The sequence below is a fragment of the Gnatocerus cornutus genome, chromosome 9 (assembly GCF_029298725.1).
Source record: "Gnatocerus cornutus isolate USDA-ARS CGAHR chromosome 9, icGnaCorn1.1, whole genome shotgun sequence".
NCBI lineage: Eukaryota > Metazoa > Arthropoda > Insecta > Coleoptera > Tenebrionidae > Gnatocerus > Gnatocerus cornutus.
In genome coordinates this window covers 9,953,719-9,979,184 of record NC_142241.1, presented here as the reverse complement: position 1 = coordinate 9,979,184, position 25,466 = coordinate 9,953,719, and the positions used below count along the sequence as shown (strand labels likewise).

The window sequence follows — 25,466 nt, the reverse complement described above, 5'->3', positions numbered from 1 at the left end:
TTCTATTACAACATTACGGTGACTGTAGTTGTTAATTATCTCTCGCTAAAAGCATCTCAGCTCAAGATTAATTACCTTTTGTCTGTCCAGACCTTGATTCAGCACAAAATCAATTTAATTGCATGATTTTTGATGTATACGCTTCAACTGATTTTCACGCAAACGAATGGTTTTTGTGTTCGGCATTAAACCACTCCACGTCTGTTCGCACTCTTCACTGACGTCAGCATTATGTTTTGTTCGATAAAATTTACAAAGCAATTATTTCAGCTATTAGGTCAAATAACCGCCTAATTTAAATTAGTATTTTTTTTGTTTAGAACAAAGGAAACGGATATTGATTTAATTACTCAGCAACTTCACGTGTGTAAAAATACCTCTCAGGCACTGTCCATCTTCGTCTAGCTCGCCCTCCATGACGAAAGGAGGCGCCAAGGCCGTCACTACTCTGAACACGGTCCTGGCTCTTGAAGAGACCGCCGCCACTGAGAGGTCTCCTCCGGGCCAGATGATCGTGTCTAATCTGACAGACCTTCCGGAAACCAGTCCGACTCTTTTCCACTTGACGCTCGACGTGCTCGGCTCCTCTGTATAACGCAATTACGATTTTACTTAATTAATTTGCTCTTATTAGATTGTAAAACTAACTAATTATTTGGCGGCCTGTTAATTAACCCGGACGCTAATTTAATGCGTTTAAACCAAACCATAAATTAAGAATATCAAGTGGTCAATTATTCAATTATTATGATTGTAATTTGAAGTCGTAGAAAATGTATAGTTTGTAACACGTCTATATACTTTTCTAGACAATTGTTTTATTAAATACTTGCTACGCTCTTGTCTAATAAAATGTCATGTCTAAAGTGGGGTTAATATTACTAGTTACCTAATATACTTTTTTTTTATCTTAAGACATTTTTTTTAAGGTTCAACATTTTTAATTTCAAGAAAATTGAATTTAAATAAAATAAAAAACTAAAATAATAAAAAAAAATATGCTTAAATTTCAAGGAAGTATCTTACGGATCTATAAGTGTTCGATTCTGGAGAAATAAAATATTTAAAGAAATTTTTGAAAAAGACAATCTAAGATTTTTTAAGATTCATTTAAGGAATCTCAAAGCTGGGGATTTGGAAATACTTTGCTCAAAACTCTTGGAATTTGTTGAAAAAAAGTTCACTTACCTGCCTCGCTTCTATTGCTAAATAGGTCGCTTTCTTTGGTGCTACGTTCAGGAACTAAGTTAAGTATTTCGAAATTCGCAACTAATGATTTGTCCACTTTGTCAACGCCAATTTCTTGTGAAAATTTTTTGCCGGCCAGAGCATCTGTGCAAGCCGCCTTCAATTCTCTGAAACAGACAACATTAAATTAGTCAGGATTGACATGATTCATGATTATTATTTGCACGGGTTTGCAGATACCGCATCAATCTGTAATCCGTCAAATTAGAAAGCGAATAATTTGATTTGATTCGAAATAAAACGAGATTGTAGTTGTGTAATTTGAATTTCATTCGCGGTTGCAAAAAGTCAATTTAATGATACAACTTAATAAGTGAGTTTCATTAAATTCATCTGCTAAGTCGGTTTTGATTATGAATTCATTAAAGCGTTCTTTGTATTCGTTTAATTAACTGTGGGCGTTTGAATTCAACAGCTCCATCGTAGAAATGCGCTGAAATAATTGCATTCGGATAGGCTGAAATTATGAACTTAAAGTGGAACGTCCATCTATCAAACATCTAGTCTATTAGAGAATCGGTCACTCCAAATATTTATCCTCGTTAAACTACTAAGAGACTTCGTAGTGCCGGTAAATTTACGTAAGCTGATCTTTGTAATTAAGCCACATTCAAGCGCGCCACTAAACTGGGTGACGTCATAAATTGACCCTCTTCTCTTCGATCGCAATGATCACAATGGCATACCGCCAATGCGGATTGCAATAACAAGAGACGTGGCGTTCCTGCTTTTCCAGCAATTTTCCATAAGCGGTTTCGCAAATTAGCCCTTTCGCTTCATCGATTTAACGGATTTCTCGAGAAGGGACGTGGACAGCTTGCATTCATAAACACAAAGCCTGAAACTTGGGGCTATTATCCCGCAACTCTCAATATGTCGAATTTGCATAGAGTGGTTCTGTTCATTAAATTCGAGGAAAAAAAACGGAGTCAGAACACGTTTTGCTCTCTTGGTAAATGGTGGATGCGCCGGGTTTAATTGTCGATATTTTGAATCAGTTGGTGCATATTTATTGAGATGACCTAGAAATACCCGGCGCCATTAGTTTAATTCGAAACTTTTTGTGGATCGATCACCGTGAAAAGCAAAACTAGATTTAGATAAAACATTACTTTTCTACCCCATCGCACTAGATTGTATTCCATTAAAGCCTTTCCGACGACTCCTGATAGCCCATTACCGGGGATTCTCTTGAACTGAGCACAGTCTGTTCGATGGGTTTTCTCTTTTTGTTCGTCTGCATCAATCAAACCGCAAGGTTTTTGTCGAAGCGCATTGATTAAGGTCGGCGTCGGCGGAACGACCCAATACGCTTCTACTCCGGCGCTCTCCTCTCAAAAAGAACGACTCAAATCCAGGTGCTTATCTAGATCTTCTATGATTTCTTTTTTGTTACATCCAGAGCTATGTGTAATGTCGTCAACTTTACTCGCTTTTATTCCCTGTTCGTTCATTCGGCCTTGTTACTGAGTAAACAAGTTCTAACAAGGAGAACACATCAATTCTTGCTAAGAGTGTGACATGATTTATGATTGTAGCAGAACCTACATCCTATAAGATAAATGCGAACACCGATTGCTACCAATTAGAGATTTGGGTGATTAAAACTGGATTGTTGGAGAATTGCTTAAGATAGTTTATGGGTGTCAACTAGCACAAGAGGGAAGCGCTGCATCAGTGACTGCAAATTGCAAGAATTTGCAATACCGCAACTGTTTTACACTTTAAAAGCTTTTACCTTTTAAACTGTAAAGTAAAATTTGTCTTACAACTCAGTTTCTCGCTGTCAACAATTCGATTTTCACTTCTCCATTTTCTTTAAAAAAAATTTCGTAACTCATCAAACAAACCAACAAAAATCTGGCGCTTCGTCTGAAATGTTCCGTGGCGATGAAATTCCTTTCTTTTCTTATAAAAAGAATTATTTCCTTTGGTTTCCCTAGTCACAAAGTTCTAATTTGGCCAAAACAATGTCAATGCATGCGTGTAAGGTTCCGGTATGTTTTTTCAAGCGAAAGTTTTTAATCGAATTCCGGAGAGAAATGCGGTCAGTGAGGAAAAGTCGCTTTGAAATCTTCCTTGTGTTCGTAGGACCATTTATTATGGGGAACAAGAAGAACATGTATTTCAGACGGTTATAAGGATTTATGGGACATTTGCTGAAATATGAAATTGGGATAGACGGTGGAGTAAGACGTTTTTCAGGCACCCTTCAGTTCTAATAGGTAATAAAGGTTGTGTTATTTCATGCATTATAATTAGGAGTTGCACAAAACAGATGTCATGTTTCTTGCAAATTCTGATACATTATGTTTTTGAATTTATAGGGAAAATTGGAAATTTCATTAAAACCGCTAATTAAAACGAAATCCATAATTGTGGCTTTTCTGTGATGTTAAACTTTCAAATTTTCAACGCTGTTAGGCATTTATGTCGGCACATTAACTTCTAAAATGTCAAAGTTAAGTCCAGCGCAGGGTATGATCTGACAAATGGCGTAAAACGACTTTGACCTTTGAAATTAGTGCTATTTTTATTTTTGTTCGAACCAAATGCATTTTTTACTTTGTATTTGCAAGTAAAAAAATTCTAACTTTACGAAGTCGGTTTTATTATAGTGTAGAAAAATAAAATATTTTTCATTTCACACATGACCAGTTCTTGTTAAAATTTTATGGACACCGAGAAGAGTTTAGTACATAGCAGGAAAATCTTTCTAAATGTAAGTTTACTTCTATGCATTTAAATTGCACGTATTTCTTCACTTCTCCAAGTTTACTTGAAATATGCAGTAATTGTAAATTAAGAAATATAAAAACGATTGTTTTGAATTGTAAAATTGTCGTTTTCAATAAAATTCGATACTCACTAGTTTCATCAAAATATTAACAGTCTGCGTCTAAAAGATCTGTGAAGAATTTGCATTTTAATTTATCTAAAGAATCTGTAGAAAAAATAGAGAATTTTCGATGTACCATTAAAAAATCCCGAAAGAACATCTAAAAATATGTCTTGAATATTTAAAAATTTTGTTTTTTTTTCAAACTTAATACCTTCGAAATTACAACACAAAGAGGATACAATTTTCTCGGATTTTAAGTGACAAGATAACTAGCTTACCACATATTTGAAAATTTCGCATATTACAGAATGAAAAATGGCTCAAATTTTAAATATTTTTCAATTTTTGCTCTTAACTTCTAAAATAATTCTCAGGTTTGGTCTATTTTATAGATTTTGAGCAGTCCTTTTGATTTATCTAGAATAGAAACTGAAATGACTATGATTTAGTGCCGAAAATAAATTTGAAAAATTGCTCTGAAACTTCTTGCTCAAATCTATTGTTGCCAATACTTCGTTTATTTGAAGACTAGTTATACTACGTAATGGAAATACCTAACTAAAATTTCAGAGTGAATTTTTCGGCATTTTCCGGAAGTGGGACAAGTGGAAAGATACGGTTTGTGTCAGCAGATCCTTTTCTTGTAGACGTAAAAATAATCCACGTCCTGCAGTAAACCAGTCCATGCAGCAGACACGCATTCCATTAATCCGCTGTGGTGCCCGATAATCCCCAAACCAGATAAATAAAACAGAACTTCTTAGGTGTGAAGTTTTATGTTCCAACTAACAGAGGTCAACTGAAAATATTGTTTCTTTTCTCAACTCCCTTTTACTGTGTTTTCACGCAATTTATTCAACGCAACGAGCAACATACTTTTCAGCTACTCTTGCAATTTATGAAACACGCGCCTAAATATGAAATCAAGGAGGTTCCTTGTGTCGTCATTTTTCTTTGTCCTTAACTTTTCCGCTGTTAAAAATTAATGAAGTGGCGTAAGCGATGTATATTTTCGCGAACTAAGCCTCTTAAAGTAATTTGTGTCGACGAAACAAACTAAGCGCTTTAATATTTATCAGAGAATTTTATGGACCAGAGTGGTTTAGGATTTTAACTCGTAAACTCGACCGGATGGGTTTTACTCCTTCGTACAAAACAAAATAATAAAATTCCTGAGTCGACTACAATGTATTATTAAGAAGGTTTCCGTGTGATGAGAATCCGCCATCTGATGTCTTAATTGTGTTTCTGTTCAACAAAAAATTTAATTTTAGCTAGCAAAGTTTCTTTTACCGTCACACCGAGTTTTAATAAAGTGGGTAATTATAGGACTGAATTCAGCGTTAAATGAAAACTGAATATCTCTCACCGTTCTTTGATGAATTATTCAAACTCGCCGGATAAATTTGCGTAATTGGAATTTTGATTTGTCTCTAGAAGAGCACCTCAAAATATCCGTAGCGACTCCTTTTGTCTCGAATTCTTTATTAAATTTATCTGTAGCACGTTGAGGGCTGAAAAATCGCAACCATAACTCTTAACTCGTATCTTCATTCCACCAAACTCGATGCACAGTCCTTTAACTTTAATACCAAGTTAAATATTTATATCACGTCGATTCGTATTGTTTCAAAGGCGGTAATCGAGTCATTTTGTGCTTTTTGCAACGCAGGATTGTGCGACTTGATGTAAATCCTTGTTGAATTATTAATGGATCTTCAATGTCTTAGAGTTTCTAACTTTTCAAGGAAGTAAAATAATAAAATAAGTAATTCCAGCTTTTAGTTGATTCCTTTCGTCGTAAAAACTCCAGAATAATAAATCAAGACCCACAATTCGACGTCACGTTACACTACTCTCAGCTAGTTAATTTGGCTTTAGATGATAAACTAACACTCTCACAGGTGCTATCTTTTACACTAAATAATTCCAGAGACCAGTCTATTCTCATATTAACAAAAGCGGGCGATTAATAAAGCAAAAAGTTTAATCCCAACATTTCCAACAAGTTTGGCTTCGCTTTTGAATAATGTAAGTCGTGTCAAGCAATGTTCAAATTGATCAAAGCAAAAACCAGATATGACCCTTGTCATGGAAACAAATACTTTTACACGGGTTATCTCTGTTTGCTAGCATATTTGACGTAATTTTTGAGATGTAGGTTAAGAGCTGTAGGCTCAACTTTATCGTCGTTTCAGCGATTTACAAAAACTCGTTGATAAAGATAAATTACCCACTTGAAAATAGAAGCCGTTTCAAGTAAACAGAACGGAAAAATCCATAGGCTGTGGTGACAGGGTCTTCTTATTTTTACATTACGTGCTAAATCATACAGAAAGACACTCTAATGTAATTTTAATGAGCGTTTCTTGACTTGGAATATTTATATTTTTTGTTTGGAGCTAATGAGTTTTAAAATTTCTGATAAATGTCAAAAGTTAGACGTGGCATTATTCATTACAAAAAGTACGAAACTTGAAGTTTTAGCACGTATTTTATAGCGGTTATAATTAATGTTTTACGACCATAATATTAAGCTCCAGTGAATATGAGTAAGCAATTTTAAACTTGTTGTGTGTAGTTTCGCATAAACAAGTCAACACGTCGGATATAACTGCGACTACATGAGTGTTTCACCAGAAAATGTTTGTTTGGGGTAAAGAACAAAATCGATTTGGTCAATTATTAACAATATGTCCGGACAATTATTAATATTTAACCAGACATTTAACATTGCAATGCTAGATAAATATTTACAATTTCAATTCGATTTTGCAGAGAGAAGCTATTTTCTCGGCACTATCCAAATAAATTGGTAAATTGGATATTTTACAATAAAATACACAATTTAAAATTCACAAGTTTATGCGTAAAAATGGTGGGTGCGCCGGTTTTTATACATTTCTTATTCCAGGTTCTGAGATAATCTGATTTCAATATTGTTAATTATAAATACAATATTTATGAGAGTTGTTAATTTCATAAATTAATAGATAAATCAATCTGAAAACACAAGCCGTTTTATTGGGCATAAATCAGAACCGAATTCCGATATTTGTCAAAATTATTACAAAAATAGAAAACACAATTACGGTGTGATTTTATTATAAAATAAGTTTGTTTGTTATTAACAACAAAAATAATCGAAATGTCTATACATTATGATAAAAGTAGAGAATTTGTAGGCACATTTTTGTTTTTTTTTTTTAATATAAAATGTTTTGTGCGTTTTTTGTTATCAACACCCAACAAATTAAATCGTTTTTCTATTTCGCGTTCATAATGAAGATATTTGGATACGCGTTTCAGCGTATTTCGGTATCGTAATGGACCAATCCCGTGCCAATATTTCCAGGAACATATATTTTTCTTTGGTTTGCAGCAGACAAACCGTCAACCTGCCGTCAACGTTGACAATTTAGATTTTGGTTTTGACAAACCATGATAAATCGATCAATACACTATTATTTCTTGTTGTACTTGGCTTACTTGGAGAAAAACTCTTTGGATGCAAGAGAACCATCATGATCATAATCAACATCTTCGCTCTCTTGGCTCCCTTGCGCTCTGGTAACCTCAAAACGTCACACCTGTCAAACTGACTGAAATTGGATTTGGCTACTTCAAATTTTTTTTCCGAACATTTTGCAAATGCCAACCACCCTAAAATTTCCTAGATTTCGAAATCAAGTTTTTTCGTTTAAAATATGGCGAAATAGAAAAAAATAGCGTATGAAACTTGTTCATAATGCATTTTGCCGCACTTACTACTTTATGACACTCCTCGCTGCGCTCGTCGTGTCCTAAAAACGTGCGTGCGGCAAAATGTTCATTATGAAACGCGTTTCATAATATACTATTTTGAGCATAACTTAGTTAAAAATTAGAAATTTAGTCTAAAGACGTAAATGCTATCTTGGTTTTTAATACGATTTCAGTTACATTCTCAACTTTGCTCTAAATCTGAATATTTAAATATATTTTTTTTAATTTGTGTCTTTTACTTTAAAAACCGGTTTACAGAACTTAATGTAGCTCCCTAATTTCAATTAAATATTTAATTAACATCATGTTAAAGTGACTGTTTTTCCGCCAATCAAATGTCAGCAATCGTCATATTAGTTGCGAGATTAACTTAATTTCAATTAAATTATTGTATAAACGGACTCTAAAAGTTTGTAATTGAGCACAATAATTAATACATATGTCAAAAGTATTAACTTTGCTAAATTTGCAAAGTTCTGCGTTACTGCAGCGTTAAAACTATCAGAAATACATTAAAAAATTTCTTGCATACAATTTACAGACTTACAAAGAAGCAATTTTGTAGGTTTAGGTTACAAATCTCCAGGCAAGGTTACAAATTTTAAAATTTTTATTATGTAATTTGTTCTTATTAAATATTGCAATGGCGGTGTTATGTGAATTACGTTTTGAGGTTAAAAAGACAATTGTGTAAGTTTTTAAACAGCAGTCATAACTGAGAAAATTTTTACATTATTTGGAACATATTTAATTATGATTAAATACCACTTCGTCATATTGAAATTTCTGCAAGATCTAACATTAAAAACAAAAATAACTATCAAAGTAGACATTTGCAACCTAAACCGACTGAAGTCATTTCAGGCATTTTATTTAAAATTGGTTTTTCATACTCCTTCTAGAATAGCGCAGAAAACCCTGTATAAAGTCTAACATTTTTTAATTTTACGGAGATACTAAGAAATGTAGAAGATTGAAAGATACCGAAGATAACAGTATTTTTTGCCTCTTGTTTGTATCTTGTGGAGGCGTCTGTTGTAAAGTTAAACAATATCACATAGTAAAACTGCTAAAAGAGACCATTCGCAATCTCTAAGCCCCGAAAATGCTCTGGAAAGTCGTATTTTGTTAAAATATATAAACGGAAATTGCAAGAGAAATCCTGTGGAAATTCATAAAATCGGAAATGGCCATATACTTCAAATTCTTAGGTGCAAAGAATATTCTGGTTACTGCTGAAGAAGCACTTCTGCAACACTGTCGAAAGTAAGAATAACTTCACCCCAAAAATGTTTGTCATTTAAATCTATGTATAGTCGCCTTTTGTCGCATATTCCGGTATTTTCTTGATCATTTAAGCGTAGAATTTATGGTGTTAATAAAAACCACAAACGAAGCAAACTCATTAAACTGTCTACATCCAGCTGATACTCTCTTTATAATGGTTTAACTCAATTTCTCTCAAGTATAATTGTTATCTTAGCACTTGTTCCATTTAGAATAGCTTCAAGGCTGACTCCAACCACAAGTTCAGCTCTAAACTCCTTCCCACCCTCTAATTTTCTAAATTTATGGCGGCAGTAAAATTCTCGCCAGCCTTATAAATCACAAAAAATTATTACGAATTTATTACGCACGTTAAACAAGACATGCACCGAAACATTTTATCCACGCTAAATCTTTATGCAAATAAGTTTTCCGGCCGTTAAAATTCAACTCTCGATTTTCAAACAAATATAACAACAATAATTCTAGCGCATCAGTCGAGATTCCCATGAAATAAACTTCTCACGTTTCAGGAAACTTGTAGGAGATAGAGTGTGTAAATCATGCGGACACACGCACCACCGACAGCCTCCTTGTGCATTCCGGACAGTACAGACATCGTTAGTTAAGACGATAAGGGTGGGTTTAGCTGACGTTTAACTAAACGCGACTCCACGGATTATTCCGGAAGCTTTTGTTTGGAAAGCTACGCTTCGACGCTTGTTTATAATGAAATTTGAAAAAACTTTGAAGGCTCGAGAAATTTGTATTCCAGAGGTATCGCGAAGATAAATTATTGCGAAGACTACAATAAATCGATGCACGTTTTAATTTCAAATTGATGGAGACGGTAGGAAGGAAACTATCGCAAGTTGAGGTGCATTGCCGGAGAGCAAATTATAGTTTAACTTTGTTGTTGTGTGGAGCAATTTACATTTGATTTTGAGATGAAATAAAAAGTCGTTTAAGATTCGCGACGACGATCTCTTTGAAAGAAGAATTTTCTCATTAGACACTCTTTCATAAAAGGATTTTTGTGCTCGTACCTATTTGAAATGTTGGATTAAATTTGAAAGGTGTCAGAAGTTTGATTATTGATCACTGTTGCCAACAAAACAGCAGATGGTTCCGAAAGAAACACATTTTCTGACCGAAAATCAAATCTCTAGTTATATCTAACTAGCCGTTCCTGAGCTTTGTAGTCGCAGCTTGTTATGTATAGCTTTTAGTTGGCAGAGCTCTAACCGCTGATTTAATAAAGCCTTAACTCTACAAGATAATCTGGAAACGTAGGTCGTATGTATTATTATCTCGGTTTTAGTTAAGACAGAGCAAAGTTACATGACAAATATTCAGTCTCTTTATGAAGTTGTTAAAAGTTTTGTGAATATTACAATTTTATAAGCAAGATAAGTTGTAGAGATTTATTTGAAATTAAGGTTTAGAATATCAATTATACGAAAACTTACCTTGTAAAAGAAACTACAAGTGCCTACCTTCCAAAGTTGTTGGAGAAGTTGAATTCCCTGGCTCCTAGCGGTTTCCAGCAACTAGTCGTGAGCTGACCTTTGGCAATGCTTTGCAACATCCACAAAGGCGAGCGCCTCAAAACCAACTTAAGGGCAGCAATCAACAACCTGACTGCGCCCTTGACCAAATGCCTGTCTACCCTGACCGGAAGGGGCTTGAGACTGAGTAGACCAGCAGGAAGTTCCCCTTTGAACTCACCATCCACAACACTAAATAAACGTTGAGATCTATCGTTACGATCTTGAAATTTAGAACTTTCAACGCCATAATTACGATTAAACAAAAGAAACTGATCGTTTTTTAATAAATAATTCACATGCATATCACTGATATCACTTTTAACTACACTACGTTTGTATCGATCCTCTGGGGGTTTATCTTTATCGCTGACGACGACTTCGTCGCTGATGCTGATATTGGCAGCGGTGTCCACCCACAACCAGACGAAGTGGCCGTCCATCATATTTAGCCTCTTAGCGTCCTCCAGGATGCGCACCGCTGAGGGACGATCGCTCAGCAACACCACGACCCCTCGAGTTGACCTCGAAATGTCGGCCAGTTTCCTGGGGAAGAAATAGTGGAGTTATTTATCAACGTCTAACAGCGTAACCCTTTCACCAGCAAGAGATAAATTAGCTACGACGCGATTTCTGACAGAATAATTTTGCTTGGAGTGGTTCTATTTAAAATCAACCCTGAAGCATAACTGAATTAAGAGACCCATCGATTTGGATATTGCCTGCTAAAAAATTGAACTTGCGAAGGGAATAAAAGAGGATTTATTGGAAACTAAGTGCTTGCAAATAACTGGACGCTTTGTGAATATTTGCGGTCGCTCGGATAATAGCACAGGTATCGACGAAATTGACGATTAAACGACAGAAGAATATTTCGTAATCCGCAATTGAAAACCAGTGTGTTAGGGTAATGTATTTTCAAGTTATTTGACGCTCAATTAACCAATTATACATTTTTATTCCTTTTTCAGTTACAGTAATTGCAATTTAAACTTGGCCTCTTTTTATACTTCAAAATTAATTCAACGCAATTCTTTTTGCCTCCAGCCACATTGTTGCGTTTTCATTTATCCACTGGCAGATATCGTGTGATTCATTAAATTTCCATTCTCGGTAGGCCGTGTATTTTGGACGTGCGTTGACTTCTTGTTCGATAACTAGCAAATCTCGCAAATATTAAGTCGAAACTACATTAATGGTGTTAGTTACGACATGAATTTTTTTCTCGAAGCCAACTGCGAATGGAAATTTAATGAATCACACAATATATCTCTGCGGTTAACATGTGCACTATTCAGCAAATAATTGTGGCTCATTGATGGAGATTTCCACGTCTTTTATTTTAATTTTGAATCCTCTACAAAGCTTGTACAGTGCACGTATCGCTGATAACCTGACAAGATCTAGTTTCTTCATGAGGAAACAATATCATTTAATATCCTTTATTAAGTAGCGCGAAGATAAAGCACGTTTTCACTACTACAAAACTTGAGTTAATACATTCTGCATCGGAAGAGCACTCGAGGGTCTTACAGTTCTAATAAAGGTTGGAGTAGCTTGAATTTATTGAACGTTTTGTTCATATTTGGTCAAGTTTGTTTGTCGTTTGAGTTCTTTTTCTTTAAGTTAAAAGTGTTGAAGTGTATTTGAAATGATTTCGCAGAAATTTTTGTTAAGGGGCAGCTCTTGCCCAAAAAATGAGGTAGTTAAAACAAGATTTAGTCTTATTTGAAGCGACATTTTTACATTAAAACATAACTAAATATGCCGAATCCGAAAAGTAAATTTTTCGATTTTTAAGGTAGATCTATTTTGGTAGACATTTTTTCCAAAATTTTCAGAGCTCTATTTTTCTCGCGCTTTAGTTGCTAGAAATCTTAAATATATCAATTTCAAAAATTATTATTCCAGGTTTTTTTTGGACCACAATTTTTCTAGAATTTTTGAACTACGACAGTTATAGTTTTTCTCACACTAATAATGCGGTCTTACATTATTCAGAAATTCGTTTTTTTTTTAATTTTTTACGATTTTTCCGCAATCTTTAGTGTTCCATATTTTCGGAACAACGACAAATAGAAATTTACGGTTTTCGTCATCGTTTTTCTCACACTTTTATGGCTAAAAATCAGGTCATATGTTTACATATTAAGAATTTTTTTTTTTAATTTATAAAGTGTATCTTTTTCGGTGGACAATTTTTCCGGAAACTTCAAAGCTCCATATTTCCGGAACTACGACAAATATTTTTATTCTTTTTTAGCTTTCGAACAGAATTTCCTAAATTTAACGTTACAATGGTAGTTTCAGACACAAAATTTCAATACATAGTTATTTACTCCTAATAAATATTTATGTTTAAAGTTTTAATAAATTCGGCTAATAAACAAATTAACTGCATTTTAATGTCAAATTAATATACAAATTATTTTCATGTGGTTAATAATTTATTTCTGTATTATTAGATATTCATTTATTTATATTTATATTGATGCTTCACGTATTTTTAAAACCCGGAAATTTTCTCAAACAGATTTTATTGCGGGAGTTCTTTGAATTACTACAAAAATTTATAATTCTTTTTTACTCCGGTTTTATAAATTTTATAGAATGAGAACCTTAAAGCAGCATCTGGAATAGCACGTATTTCTTTCAAGACCTTACACAGATTGTTATCATTTCGATTATTTCTATTGCTTCAAGAACAATTAGTTTCAACCGGTAAATGTAACATGAGGCTGGAACACGAGTAACACAAGTGGCTTTGAAATATTGATCGAGCGTTAAAGGTAACACCTTAAAATGTCTATTGCGTACACACTGCAGTTCTGCTCGAATATGATCAAAAATCAATAACAATAACCTTGCGTTTACCCAAACATACAACATACACTCTCTAAACAATTTACTGCCAAAAATAATTCTGTTTGTTTGCAAAAAAATGATTCATTACACTTTAAAACGCAGGTGGTTTATACGACCGTTTTATTATGGCAGGTTAACCTCTTTTTCATCGTTGCCACACCAGCAAAGTACTCACTACCAATTATAGATATTACCTACAGAATACTCGAATGTATAAAATATTGAATCCGTTTTGTTATTTTTTGTAATGAAAATCGAACCGAAAATCATCGAGTCGTGAGTTTACCGTGGTTATTAAAATAGTCTCGTTATTCAATTTTATCGGCCACAGAACGTGTAAATCAAACATAAAAATACTGCATTGACGATCATTTATTGCGCGGATAAAAATGGTGGATGCGGGCAAACAAATACGGCAATTGAATCTCACAATTAAAACAAACTCGGAATTATGAACAAAACCTGCTGAAAATGATCAGAATACGTATTATAGCAACGACAGGAAATTTCTCCCGGTAATTATTCGATTATCACATACAATGATTATGGAAACACAAAGGATACACATCTACAATGTACGATGCATCAAAAGCAGAGAATGTAATTGTTTTATCCGGTTATTTTAGGTTTTGCATAACTGTGGTCGTAACACAAAAACGAACGGAAATCGGAACGTTAACCACGAAACGATATAACTTTTTTACAGCGCGGCTTTAGGACCAGAGATAATAAGAAGTTCGGTAGTGATCCTACCAGGATGTGGTCCTAAATGTCCTTGGCGACGCCATGGCAACGCCGCGAAAACACCGTGTAAAAGATGTTTATTAAGGCTGGGATACTGTTTTATCTACAGGGAGGCGGCGAGGTTAAACGAAGAAATTGGACGACGATAATCAGTACAGAAACTCGAATTAATTCTCTCAAGCTTAAATCATATTTCTCCGCACGTACGCAGATTTTGTTCCCTCTGACAAGTTTAAACTCGGAAAAAATGGTGACGCATTGTCAGCATCTGCTCCCGCAATTACCTAAAAAGCGACTGTGCTCTCAACGGCGACGACAACGTGATCAAATTGGGATGTAAAGGTTGTGCAGTCAGCGTCGTCCATAGCTCTGGGCGTCTCAAGGCTGAGGCTGAAGCAGGATCGACCAGCAGGGTGAAAGTATGCCAGTGGGCTTGCAGCAGGAGCCCTCTCAAGGCCTGAACTAATTCACGACCGGTCGGCGCCAGTTGGACTTCCAAAGGACTAGACTCCTGCAACACAATAAAGGCAGGAATGAGAAACTGCACTCCCGGATTCTCTAATAAATAAGTTCGGGTACGATTCCGTAAATTTTCTAGATTGGATTCTAACAACTTAGACGAAGAAATTATAGATGTTTGCGTTGACTTTTATTTAAGTGTTCTAGTAAATTCGGAAATTTATGAGGAGTTCTACAGTGCTTTGTAGTTAGGTTTACTGCAGTTATGTTCAACAAGTTTTATAATAACTTCATTGTCAATGGCTAAGTTGGGAGCATCGTTAAACTTGCATCTTTCACAAAGCGGAAATTATGGGTTTAATGATAGGGTGTCGTGTAAGTTTACCAGATTATGCAGAAGGGAATCCTACTAAAGTAGTTTCAAACATTGTTGAAATACCTGGAACATCTTTATGTGTTAACGTAAACATAGGTATAGCACTATTTGAAACAATTACGCGAATGTAATTAAACTCTGCCAACTTTAATTAAAAATGAACGTTCAAATATAATTTACTTCCCTCAAATAACGAGCGAAAATAGAAAACTTTACCACAAATCTCAATTACTTAAAATGCCGTAAAGCTTTCCACCGTTGGATTTGCCGTGCCATGTAAATTATTAATCTAAATGCAAAGCGATCAGCTTCCGATTTCTTCGTTAACGAGTACTTAATAATTTCACGATATTGCACCTGTCTGCAAATAAACATTGGCTTTAAATTAAAAGATTCTTGAATTATTTTTCAATTTATTGTATGGTACTCAGGGATCATAAAAACGTTTTTATTTTACAAAATCGAGCATCAGTCGGTGTACTTTTTTTATACAATTTATAACCACAATTTCCCATGCTTCAAAGCGGGTTTTGTCAATATGTCAATTGTCGCTTTTTCACGCTGCAATATTCATACAAAATTGCGACACTTTGATAAATTTAAATGTGAGTTTTCTACGACTGGGATGGAAATAAATGGGTGCAACAAAATACAACAATAAAAACTATTAGAAAAAATGTAATCAACTTTCAGGCCCGATTGCAAAAACGCAGATTAAATTTTCAGTTTACAAATAAAACGATTATCGTCAAATTCGATTACAGAAAAATATTTTTAGTTTGGGGTTAAATGTAATCCATGACTAAAATTTAGTTCTGAACTATAGCAAGAACTAAACCAAACTTGGAAATGACTTAATCCTGGATTAAATACAGTCTTAAGACTAAATATTATCCCACATGTTTGATGGATTATAGAACGAACTAAATTGACAGTTCTGATTAAAATCTTTTTAATTACGTAGTTTTGCAACTTGTGCATATTGAAATAAAAGCAAAACAATATTAATTAGTAAAAAATTTGACAGGCTTTTTCTTATTATAGCTCTGGATGTTCAACTTAACTTGACTTTTAAATAATGAAAATAAACCTTTTTCGATTTTTAAATCTTCAAATTTAAGCATCAGAAATTTGATATATTTTCCTGTTTTTACTTTGTTATTTTTTTACTGGTTTCGTCTGTTTTAACGACTTTTTATAGAAAAAAAAAGTTTTGAAACCACTTTTAGACTAAAGTTTGATAGCCGTATTATATGTTGCATGACGTTACAGTGGAAAACCTATACAGAGAAAAAAATTCGAAAAAAATTACATAACGACATCAAATTCGGGCCATAAATTCTCTGCATTAGTCTGGATAATATTTTAATAAAACATACTACAATTCGTCACTAATTACAATTTAAAGGCGCTGTGAAAAAATTTCTTTTCTTGATCGTAATTTTGTTGTTTCCTAACAGATTTAATTACTTTTTATGGCGTTTTATATAAAAATCTTCAAAATAGTGGATTCCAAATTACTAGTACGACAGTGAAATTTAGTAGTTGGGACATACCAGTTAGGGGGGGAACCTTTTTAAAACAATTCATAGGGCGTAATAATTTATAGACTTTTACAAATAATTTTTTTTTCTATAATAGTTTTTCAATAGATATTAGGAGTAATTTTTTTCTAGAATTGGAGCAAAATATAGTTCAGAACTACACATTTAATCCAAGATTTCATAGTCTGTTGTTTAATCAGCATGTCTGCAATTCTGCCTTAGTAATGCAAATTATAAAGATTTAAAGCTGATCTTAGAGGAACAAAACTGAGCTGCGATGACTTGTTAAGTGATTATATTCCCACGTTAAGTTCCTTTTAGACACAACAAGATTTAATTACAACTTAAATTTAGTTACAAGTGGTAGTTTAGTAGAAATTTAATTTACTGTGAACTGTTGGTTACAATCAACAAATCTCTTGACTTTTTGCTTGTAGGGACACTCTCAATCGAATTATTAGCACTTAAAGCGGTCGTAAGACGTGCACTGCATTTTGTTAGCACTCCCAAGGTCTCTTTCACATTTTATGTCGTCATAGTAAATTCCAGTGAACTACATCTCGGAGCTTTAGGGAGTCCCCACAACGGACATTATCTCCCACCGTCCATCTCAAAAGTTTTATTACATTTGGAATGTTCTTAATCATAGTAATGCTCTGACAACTAAAATTCGAGTTGGGATAACCGTAGTTGCCATTAAAAATTTTAAATTCAAATTGCTCACTCGAAATGCATTTTCATTATTCAACACACTCGACTACAGTTTCATCCGATCCAAAAAAATTCTAATGGATTTTTGACGAAGTGTGAGCCGCCTTGTGAATAATCCATCGCGCAGTTTAGCATCGAGAATTGGTTAACAAACATAAAGAAACGGATTATGAAATGTTCGGCATTTTAGTGTTGCATTGCCCTGTTGGTTTCCGCTTTAAGCTCACAAAAGCACTTATGCTGCTTGACTAGAACTGAATTGTCGTTTATTTTCGTATCGCGACGTTCCTCGCATTTATATTTGTCTCTATCCTTTATTTTTACTCTTGGGAAATGTGTGGGATTGGTCTTCTAAATGATGCTTTGTCCGAATCCAGCCGAAGGAAATTTTCGCTTCTTTTATACCACAGGAACGTTTAGGATTTCCTATCTTAACAACTCTCAGAACACGAATTAATTTCATCCACAATCCGTAACGATCGACACTTGTGTATCTCCGAAATACAATAACTTTTTATATTGTCTTGATAAAAAGATTCATTTCTCCTAAGCCCACGACATCAATTTTGTCGTGGCGAATTTTTTCCTCCCTTATTGTGAGCGACCTTGCAAAAAACTTACGTTCTCAGTGAGGATGTTTTGACACGTGGCTAATGATAAATTGCCATATCTAGGGCAAAGTCCTTGTTAAAAGCTGCTAATTACTTTATTGTTTTAACGGAGACTTCAAACGACATTGCTAACTTCGCCGTAGCGTATAAATCTTGAACAAAATAAGTCGTTAGTCTTAATTCGCCGTGAAAGATGCATCTTGGAAACAATTAGCTGATTGCTCAAGTTCAACAAAGCATGCACAAGTTGTTAAATTATAACATCTACAAGAGCCTGTAACTGTCACTGAAACAAAAATAACAGCCTCGAAATAATAGGGTACGTCCGGAATCTTCTCTTAGGTCATTATGAGATAACGCTGTAACCTTTAGGCGATATTTCCGGGATGCCGGATTGGACACCGCAGGCTTATTTGTTAACTGGGGAAGATCTGAAACAGCTATGAGCGAGTTTTCGGGTATTTTACATAAGCGGAAAAATTCGAAGAGATGTGGGAACTTTCAGAGAGTTAAAAAATGGAGAGGAAGTGCTTTCCTGTTTTATTGTAATTACATGGGATTCTACAATCGCTCGAATTACATTGGAGCCATCACTTCATTCCGCTTCACGACCAATACACAGAACCGGAAGTACAATTTCGTCTGGGCGAATTTCAAGTTTCAAGTTGCGTCGCCGCGGTTGCAAGTTGGCATGAATTTGATTGATGTTTCGATTTCGAAGTGCTAACTGTTGTTACACACAATAGAAACGGAGCGTAACCCTAAACGCAGCTCTATACTACATCAAGGTAAATATTTAAATAAGAGGAGCTCCTTAAATAACTCAAATTGCTAGAGTGCCTAGTAACTATGCGTACAATTAATTAGTAAGACTGTAGAACTCCCAACTCTGAACTATTACTGGCAGATCACGTTTCAATTATGTTCAAACAATGAACAGCGTACGCGTGGTGTGAGCTGCCAAAAAAGCGAATCTTCTTGTAGTTATCCGGAGAAAAATGAAGCTCTCGCTGCAATAAATTAAACGGCTTTTCAAGTTGACTTATGAAAAATTTCGCAGTCCGATCGGATATTTATCGAGCCGGATAAGTTCGCCGGCGTCTGTAGCGGAAAACAAAATTGTTATCGACGTCAGACTTTGTAATGCGACAAGGCAAACATATCACTCCTCGTCGAACATGATTACGCATGTGGGTGAACATCACGGGATTCCCCGACGAAAGTCGTCGAGCTGTCATGGCAGAGACCGCAAAATTAGTTTAAATTACGCCAACAATGCAACGGAAGCCTCATTTACAAGATAAAGCATCACCTCCCCACTCCACAATCCGGAACATTTCTACAAATCCAGATTAATTCCGGAGCTTTCCGAATTGATAGCAATCTAGCCGGATTAGAAGCAAGCTCATGGCATATTTCAAGCGGTTATTGCGATAAAAATTTATTAGAGGTTTGTAGAAATGCGAGGTGCTTAATTCTAAGAAAATATCGCGCTTGGTAATCGAGAGCGGCGGTTTTTTGTACTACTAGAAACTGCTGCAGCATTCACAACTATGCGGGTAAAAGTTCAAGTCGTTCGCTGTTGTTATTCCAGACTTTCATCCACATTAAGTAGTGAAATTTTAAGTTTAGCAGCTCGGAAATCTGATAAACTGCCGCAGAATATTCCTGCCAAATTCCCGGTGATAGATGCTCCATTTTACCCCAAAAGTGTTTAGTAAAATTGTTAAGAATTTACTACTAAATGGATACGAGTAAAGCACGTTAAATTATTCTTGGCGTCTTAACACCCTAGAGAAGCTTTAAATGTACCAAGCTATACATCATACCTCATATTTATTACAGCGTGTCTGGAACCGTCGTAAGCGTTTAAATAAAAATTACATGCTCGTCGGAATATTTTTTCAAATTTGCATATAAATCTGATTAAAATTTCTGTCAGAGTCATCCAATTAGAGTGCATAGTTTAATCTACTTTTATGCCAAGTCGTATCAAGATTGCAACAACTAGATGAGAACATTAAGTAAGGGAAAACGGAGGGCGAAAACAGAGGTTTCTCAGTTGTGGAATGCATAAATACGAGACGCTTCTTGCGTAAACTTTCAGTGCGAGAGGGTGTTTTAGCAAATTACCGATTTTTCTGCTATGATTCTTTGCTCCATATTTTAGATTAAACAAACACGATAACAAAAAGTGAATCGATATGATAAAGGAAACTTTTAAAGGTAAAAGCAGGAAGGACCCAGAATAAGTAAAACAGCGGACACAGTCGAAAAAGAAAATGACCGATATATGAATATGAAGAATGCACTAAAAGAAATAGAAACAAAGCAGAAAATAAATAGATAGATGCATCTGTCGATTCCCACAGGTATAATTTTATCCATTTTGAACTGCCGGCTAGTTCCCGTGTTGGAGGTGTAATCTCATGGGAATTTTTCCAACAATTTGCATGGAAAATTGACTGCCACGGTCCTAGTAAAAATGAAGAAACTTCTACTATAATACTATTTAGATCAATGTTATTATATTTTTTCTGCTTAAACTGCTAAAGAAAACAATTTGTTTGCTAAAGAGTCACAAAAGGATTACAAAAGTTCTTTTTACTTCTGATACTTGCAGAAACTATATCTCCAGTTTTCAATTTTTTTAATTTCTGTTCAGTTTAAAATGTGACTGTAGTGACCTCGCACTGTATTTATTTTTTTGGTTACCTTGTATTTTTTCTGAAAATTATTTCAATCTATTTCTCTTCTCAGAGAAGGATGCTGAGGTACGAGGCTGACGATACAACGGTGGGTAAAATTAAAGGGTAAGTTACTTCATTTCCATTAAAGTTTATAAGTACTGATATTTATTTTTTAATTACAGTAGGATCTGGGATTGTTGGGCCCTTTCCGAAATTGGTCATCGTCATTCGCTTTTGTAAAATTTCTTCTCTTGTACAATCTTTTCGTAAATTCGGTTCTGCGGTCGCGTCGCGTCACCATCTCGCAAGAACCGTCGAAACCGCGTCTTCCGCAAGTGTCAAAGTTAAAAATCGAGTTTCGCAAATCAGTGCCGAAATAATTTTTAGTGAGTGAGATAAAAGTACTCTTAAAATCGTGTGAGTGGTGCCTGGTTCCTAGTTCCTAGAGGGGGATGAAGTGGTAGGAGCGTGACAATACAGCTTAGGGATCAGGATTAAAGGGTAAGTTTAACTGACAGATTAACTGAAAGTAAATACAAATTCTTAATAAAAAAAATCTATTGCAGTAGGTCCGTGTAAGAAGATGAAGACGACGTTGGATCCAACAAGGTAGGATTTTTTTCCTTTTAGTGGCGGGATTTGAACGACGATTGACCTCGCGATGGGATGTTTTCTCTTTAAGAGTTGCGTTTGCGCTTTTTCGCGGAGTGTCATTGTATGCATTTTTTTTTTGCAAAGTACTATTGTGTTAGTGTTATTCCGTTAAACTTTCTCATGGTGAAAGAAAAGGTAAGTCAAAAATTTTATTATTTTTTTTTAAATATTTGAAAACCGAACAACTGCTACAACTGACTAGATTTTTAACTCCGGCAGCAGCGTCCTATGGATGCTGCTGCCGGTCCCAAGCCCGGATAAAGGAGGAGGGTTTTTTGACAAGTTTTAGCTAGCAATCTGCTCAAAGTAACTTTTTTTGTAACCATGCAGCGTTTTGTGAAAGATGATTCGGATGCAAGCGGATTCCATCAGCCATCAGAACCATCTTTGTAGCGACATAGCGAAAATGCTCAGCAAAAAGGTAACAAAACGGTAAGTTTTTGTATTTTTTTTTAATTTTAAATATGCAATGTTTTTGACAGGATGGATACCTGAGTGCATTCATAACTGAATTTACCGCCAATTATTTTATTACCGTTTGATTATTTAGTACGAAATAGTTAGATTTTGGTTTAATAAAGTCAGTTTTTAATTGTTTTGTATTATATTGCAATTTATTGTTGCATTCATTATGTAGGCTTCAGATACAGAATCAGTCTTTTTATATATACAATTATGATTTACAAATACAACTTAGTTATAGTTATGAACACTCTAGAAAGGTTACAAGTTTCAAATGCATCGCTATTTTTATAATCAGATTTTAAATAAAAACATTTTTAAAATTCGTCTTTTTATTCACCTTGCCTAACTTGCACCGAACTAAGAAAAAAAATAATTAAAAGTATTTTTCCGATATACCACGTGCTCCCTAATTCTAATCGATTACTCTCAAATCAATTACACTTGTAAATTCCTCCTATAAAACTCAACTTGCGCATATTTGAACTAAATAAAATGCTTGAAACAGTTAGAAAGTTTCTGCGACCGGAATAATAAAATTAGATTCTTATAAAGTTGATGCTAGTCACTTCCATAAGCTTCGAAAGAAACGTAATTGAATTTAAGAGCCACGTATGAGAAGTATGGTCTCGTAAAATCAATGAGAAGCGTTATTAACTGTTCGAGAAGGTTTATTAAGAATGAGATTATCCAAAAAAATCTATAGAAGGATGATATAACACTTCGTAATTTGCTATTCTCTTAATTAAAATTTTCCTGTTGTTTGTTTTATGAATTGTCAGAGGTTAAGAATAGCGCCGCCCAAACGACCAGCGGCAAAAAGATAACAGCCGTTAATGACCGCAATGGTAAATTTTCAAAAGAACCCCCACTGAATGTTAAAATTAATGACAGGAAATGAAAACAGTATCATCATTAGAATGATGAGTGGCAAGCTTTTGTAGAATTTTAGTTAACTTGAAAGTCGCGCTTAAATTTTACAAATTTCATTCACGTCGAAGATTGTTTTGCTAGGATAACTAATTTCGAGCGTGTGTTGGGAATATTTTAAAAATCAACCTCAATGATGTGTTTAATATCGCTCACAAATATTCATATCCTGCGAGCTTAACGAACCCCATTCCTTTGTTCTCGTGTCCGCTTTGAAAGCGATATGTTATTGCAATTCTAAAGGATTGTATATTTCTGTTCTAAGTGCAGCACATGCAATTATCGCGAAATTGAAACCCGAGTGCTCCAGTCTTTACTTTGGTGTTGCACAGGGGTCGTTTAATTAACCCCACGAATTGCTAAAGTGAAATCATGGCCGGAATGAACAACTCTACGTTTAGAAGCGATTAGCATAAAAGGCGAGAATGACACACCTGGCTTCAAACAAAACCTGTTTCACTGTGCAGAGAGAAATGTGCCGAATTTTGCAGAAAGTTTTAGGAAGAGGAATCATCCAGAGCATGAAAGTAAAAACATCATTCTAATTTGCATTGTTTTTATAATGCACGTGTTTATTTTAACATCGCCGGACTTGCCTCAGGTGTTTGGTACGAAACATTTTCCTCATTAAGACTGAATAATTATGAGGCTTAGGGTGAGTGTGATAGCCATTTGTTGGATACGGACATTAAAACGATGAGCTTGATACTGTGGAACCTTGTAAATTTAAGCGGATTTATAGCAACAATGCGTGTCGTTGTGTAAACTGACCTGTTTAAACATTTAAAGGACAAGCAGTGTGCCCAAAGCCAAAGCACTGTTTGTCTTGTCAGTTTTCACCTAAAATAGACGCGTGTTTATATTTTATTGCAAAGACACTAAATTAACTACCAGAGCATGTGGAAATGACAACGGTTTTCACCTCCACGTGAAAAAAATATGTAAGAAAAGTTTTGGAAAATGCCATCTTTCTTAACTTTCCAGCAGTGGCAAACCGGTACTAATCTGAATGATAGATTCAGCAAAGTGCCAAAGTTCGAACTACAACAAATCAAATTGTTTCAGTAGCCTTACATTGATTTTGGTGGTGATCGCATTAGAGCTAAAATCACACTGAAATTCCCGGAATAAACTAAAAAACAGTGATCAACTCGTACATTTTAGCCCAAATAATTTGTAATTGAAGTAAATTGAATTTCAGAGTGATAAAAGTTTGGAGGAAAAGCAATCAATAATTTGTTGGCAGTCCACAATGCATGATGTATTTGAGATCGGATACGATAAATTTAAAGCTTTGTCAACCGAAGAAGTATAATTCTCAACATGAACGCGTATTGAAAATCGTGCGTTTGACCTGCATTTAAGTTTCGTGAAAAGAGTGGTAAAACGACGGAACTGGGAGATAGGCTCTAATTCATTTCCAAGTCGTCTGTAAAGACACTAAAACGCCTTCAATCCCGACCTCCAATTTTTCCAGCTTTCATCATAAAGCGACCATCGAAAGCTATTCTGTGATCTCCACCGTACCGCACCCTTTGCGTATTAGCATCCGGCTATTCCGGAGGTCGCAGCGATCCAACCGTAAATAAGCATTAAGCGGAGAAGCTCGTATCCGCAAATCAAATCTGCTCCTAAATCACGTGGGAAAATTTTGATTATTTTTGTACTTTTCACTTACCAAACTTCTGAATCCTGGCAGAAACTGGCTGTGTCCTCTCGCCCAGAGCACCGGAATTCCGGAATGTTTGGCTGTCAGCGAGACCGTGAAGGCCGCTGGGGAGTCCCCGACTACCAGCACGGCAACTACGTGTTTTCCTTCGAACTGATCACACAGAATTCTTAACAAAGCAGCACTAAAACTTCCATTTTCCGGTAATTCGATGACCAGAGTTTCCAGCGTATAGTTAAAGGTGTCTTTGTGCGACTTTGTGGTCAAATAGGACTGGGTGATATTCATTAATGTTTTATTAAACGCTCTGCTGTACGTTTGACCACTTGGGGAGGCGGCAATGGCAAAATACAACCTCCCTGGACGAAAAGAAGGAAAGTCATTGACCATCTTCTTGTCACTCTGGCTGCCGCTTACGTGCACCATCAACAGAGCGTGAAGGAGGATAACCTTGTAGAAAGACTCGTCGAGACGCGAATGCAAGACCATCTTTCTAGGTTTAAGGAAAAGGAGCTGAGGGGGGGATGGTTTATACGGTCATGCTGGGGTTGAGAAAAGGGCGGCGCAGCGTTCAACGAAAAAACGCATTATTGTATCCAAATCAATAATCAGAATCAAAGTCTTCGACATGATTGAAGTAACAGTTGAGTTTGTCCTGGGTTTTATTGCTTTGGTTACTGGGGTAAGGCGGAAAGCGTCTGATTTTCTCGATATTTAGTTGCTTTTACTTGAATTTCACTTTATTGAATTTGGGTTTACTCCATTTGAATGGGATCATGTTTTCAGGCGGTGTCTTCTTTGCTTCAGCTCCATCGTCTGAAAACGAAACGAAAATATTAACTGCGAAAAAGACTCCTGCGAAATCTCGAAACTTGAGCCATGTGACACGGTCTACTTTAGTGCTTAAAAGGGCTGTGCGGCCCAGTTTCATTCTTATGCATTAAGTGTAGGGTGCGTTACATCTAATACCTATCTTGAATAGAGATCGGCTAAAGCAGTGCGAATTTGCTCCAAATTGCGCCCATAGGTTTCACATCCTTACAAATTGGAACACTATTTTTAAACCATTTTAATTGCCACTCA

General features: G+C 35.3%; 1 protein-coding gene across 3 annotated transcripts in view; it reads right to left on the bottom strand.

Moving 5' to 3' along the window:
• Positions 1-25,199, bottom strand: part of LOC148168719 (uncharacterized) — a 32,955-nt gene extending 7,756 nt beyond the window's left edge. For all 3 annotated transcript variants that reach the window (XM_088045555.1, XM_088045558.1, XM_088045557.1), the window contains exons 1-5: positions 24,393-25,199; positions 14,562-14,788; positions 10,618-11,214; positions 1,189-1,355; positions 378-587 (exon numbers count right to left, since the gene is read on the bottom strand). In XM_088045555.1, the coding sequence (XP_087901681.1) occupies positions 378-587; positions 1,189-1,355; positions 10,618-11,214; positions 14,562-14,788; positions 24,393-24,872 (1,681 nt within the window). In that variant the 5' untranslated portion in view covers positions 24,873-25,199. The remainder of the gene's footprint in view (positions 1-377; positions 588-1,188; positions 1,356-10,617; positions 11,215-14,561; positions 14,789-24,392) is intronic.
• Between the last annotated feature and the right edge of the window lie 267 nt (positions 25,200-25,466).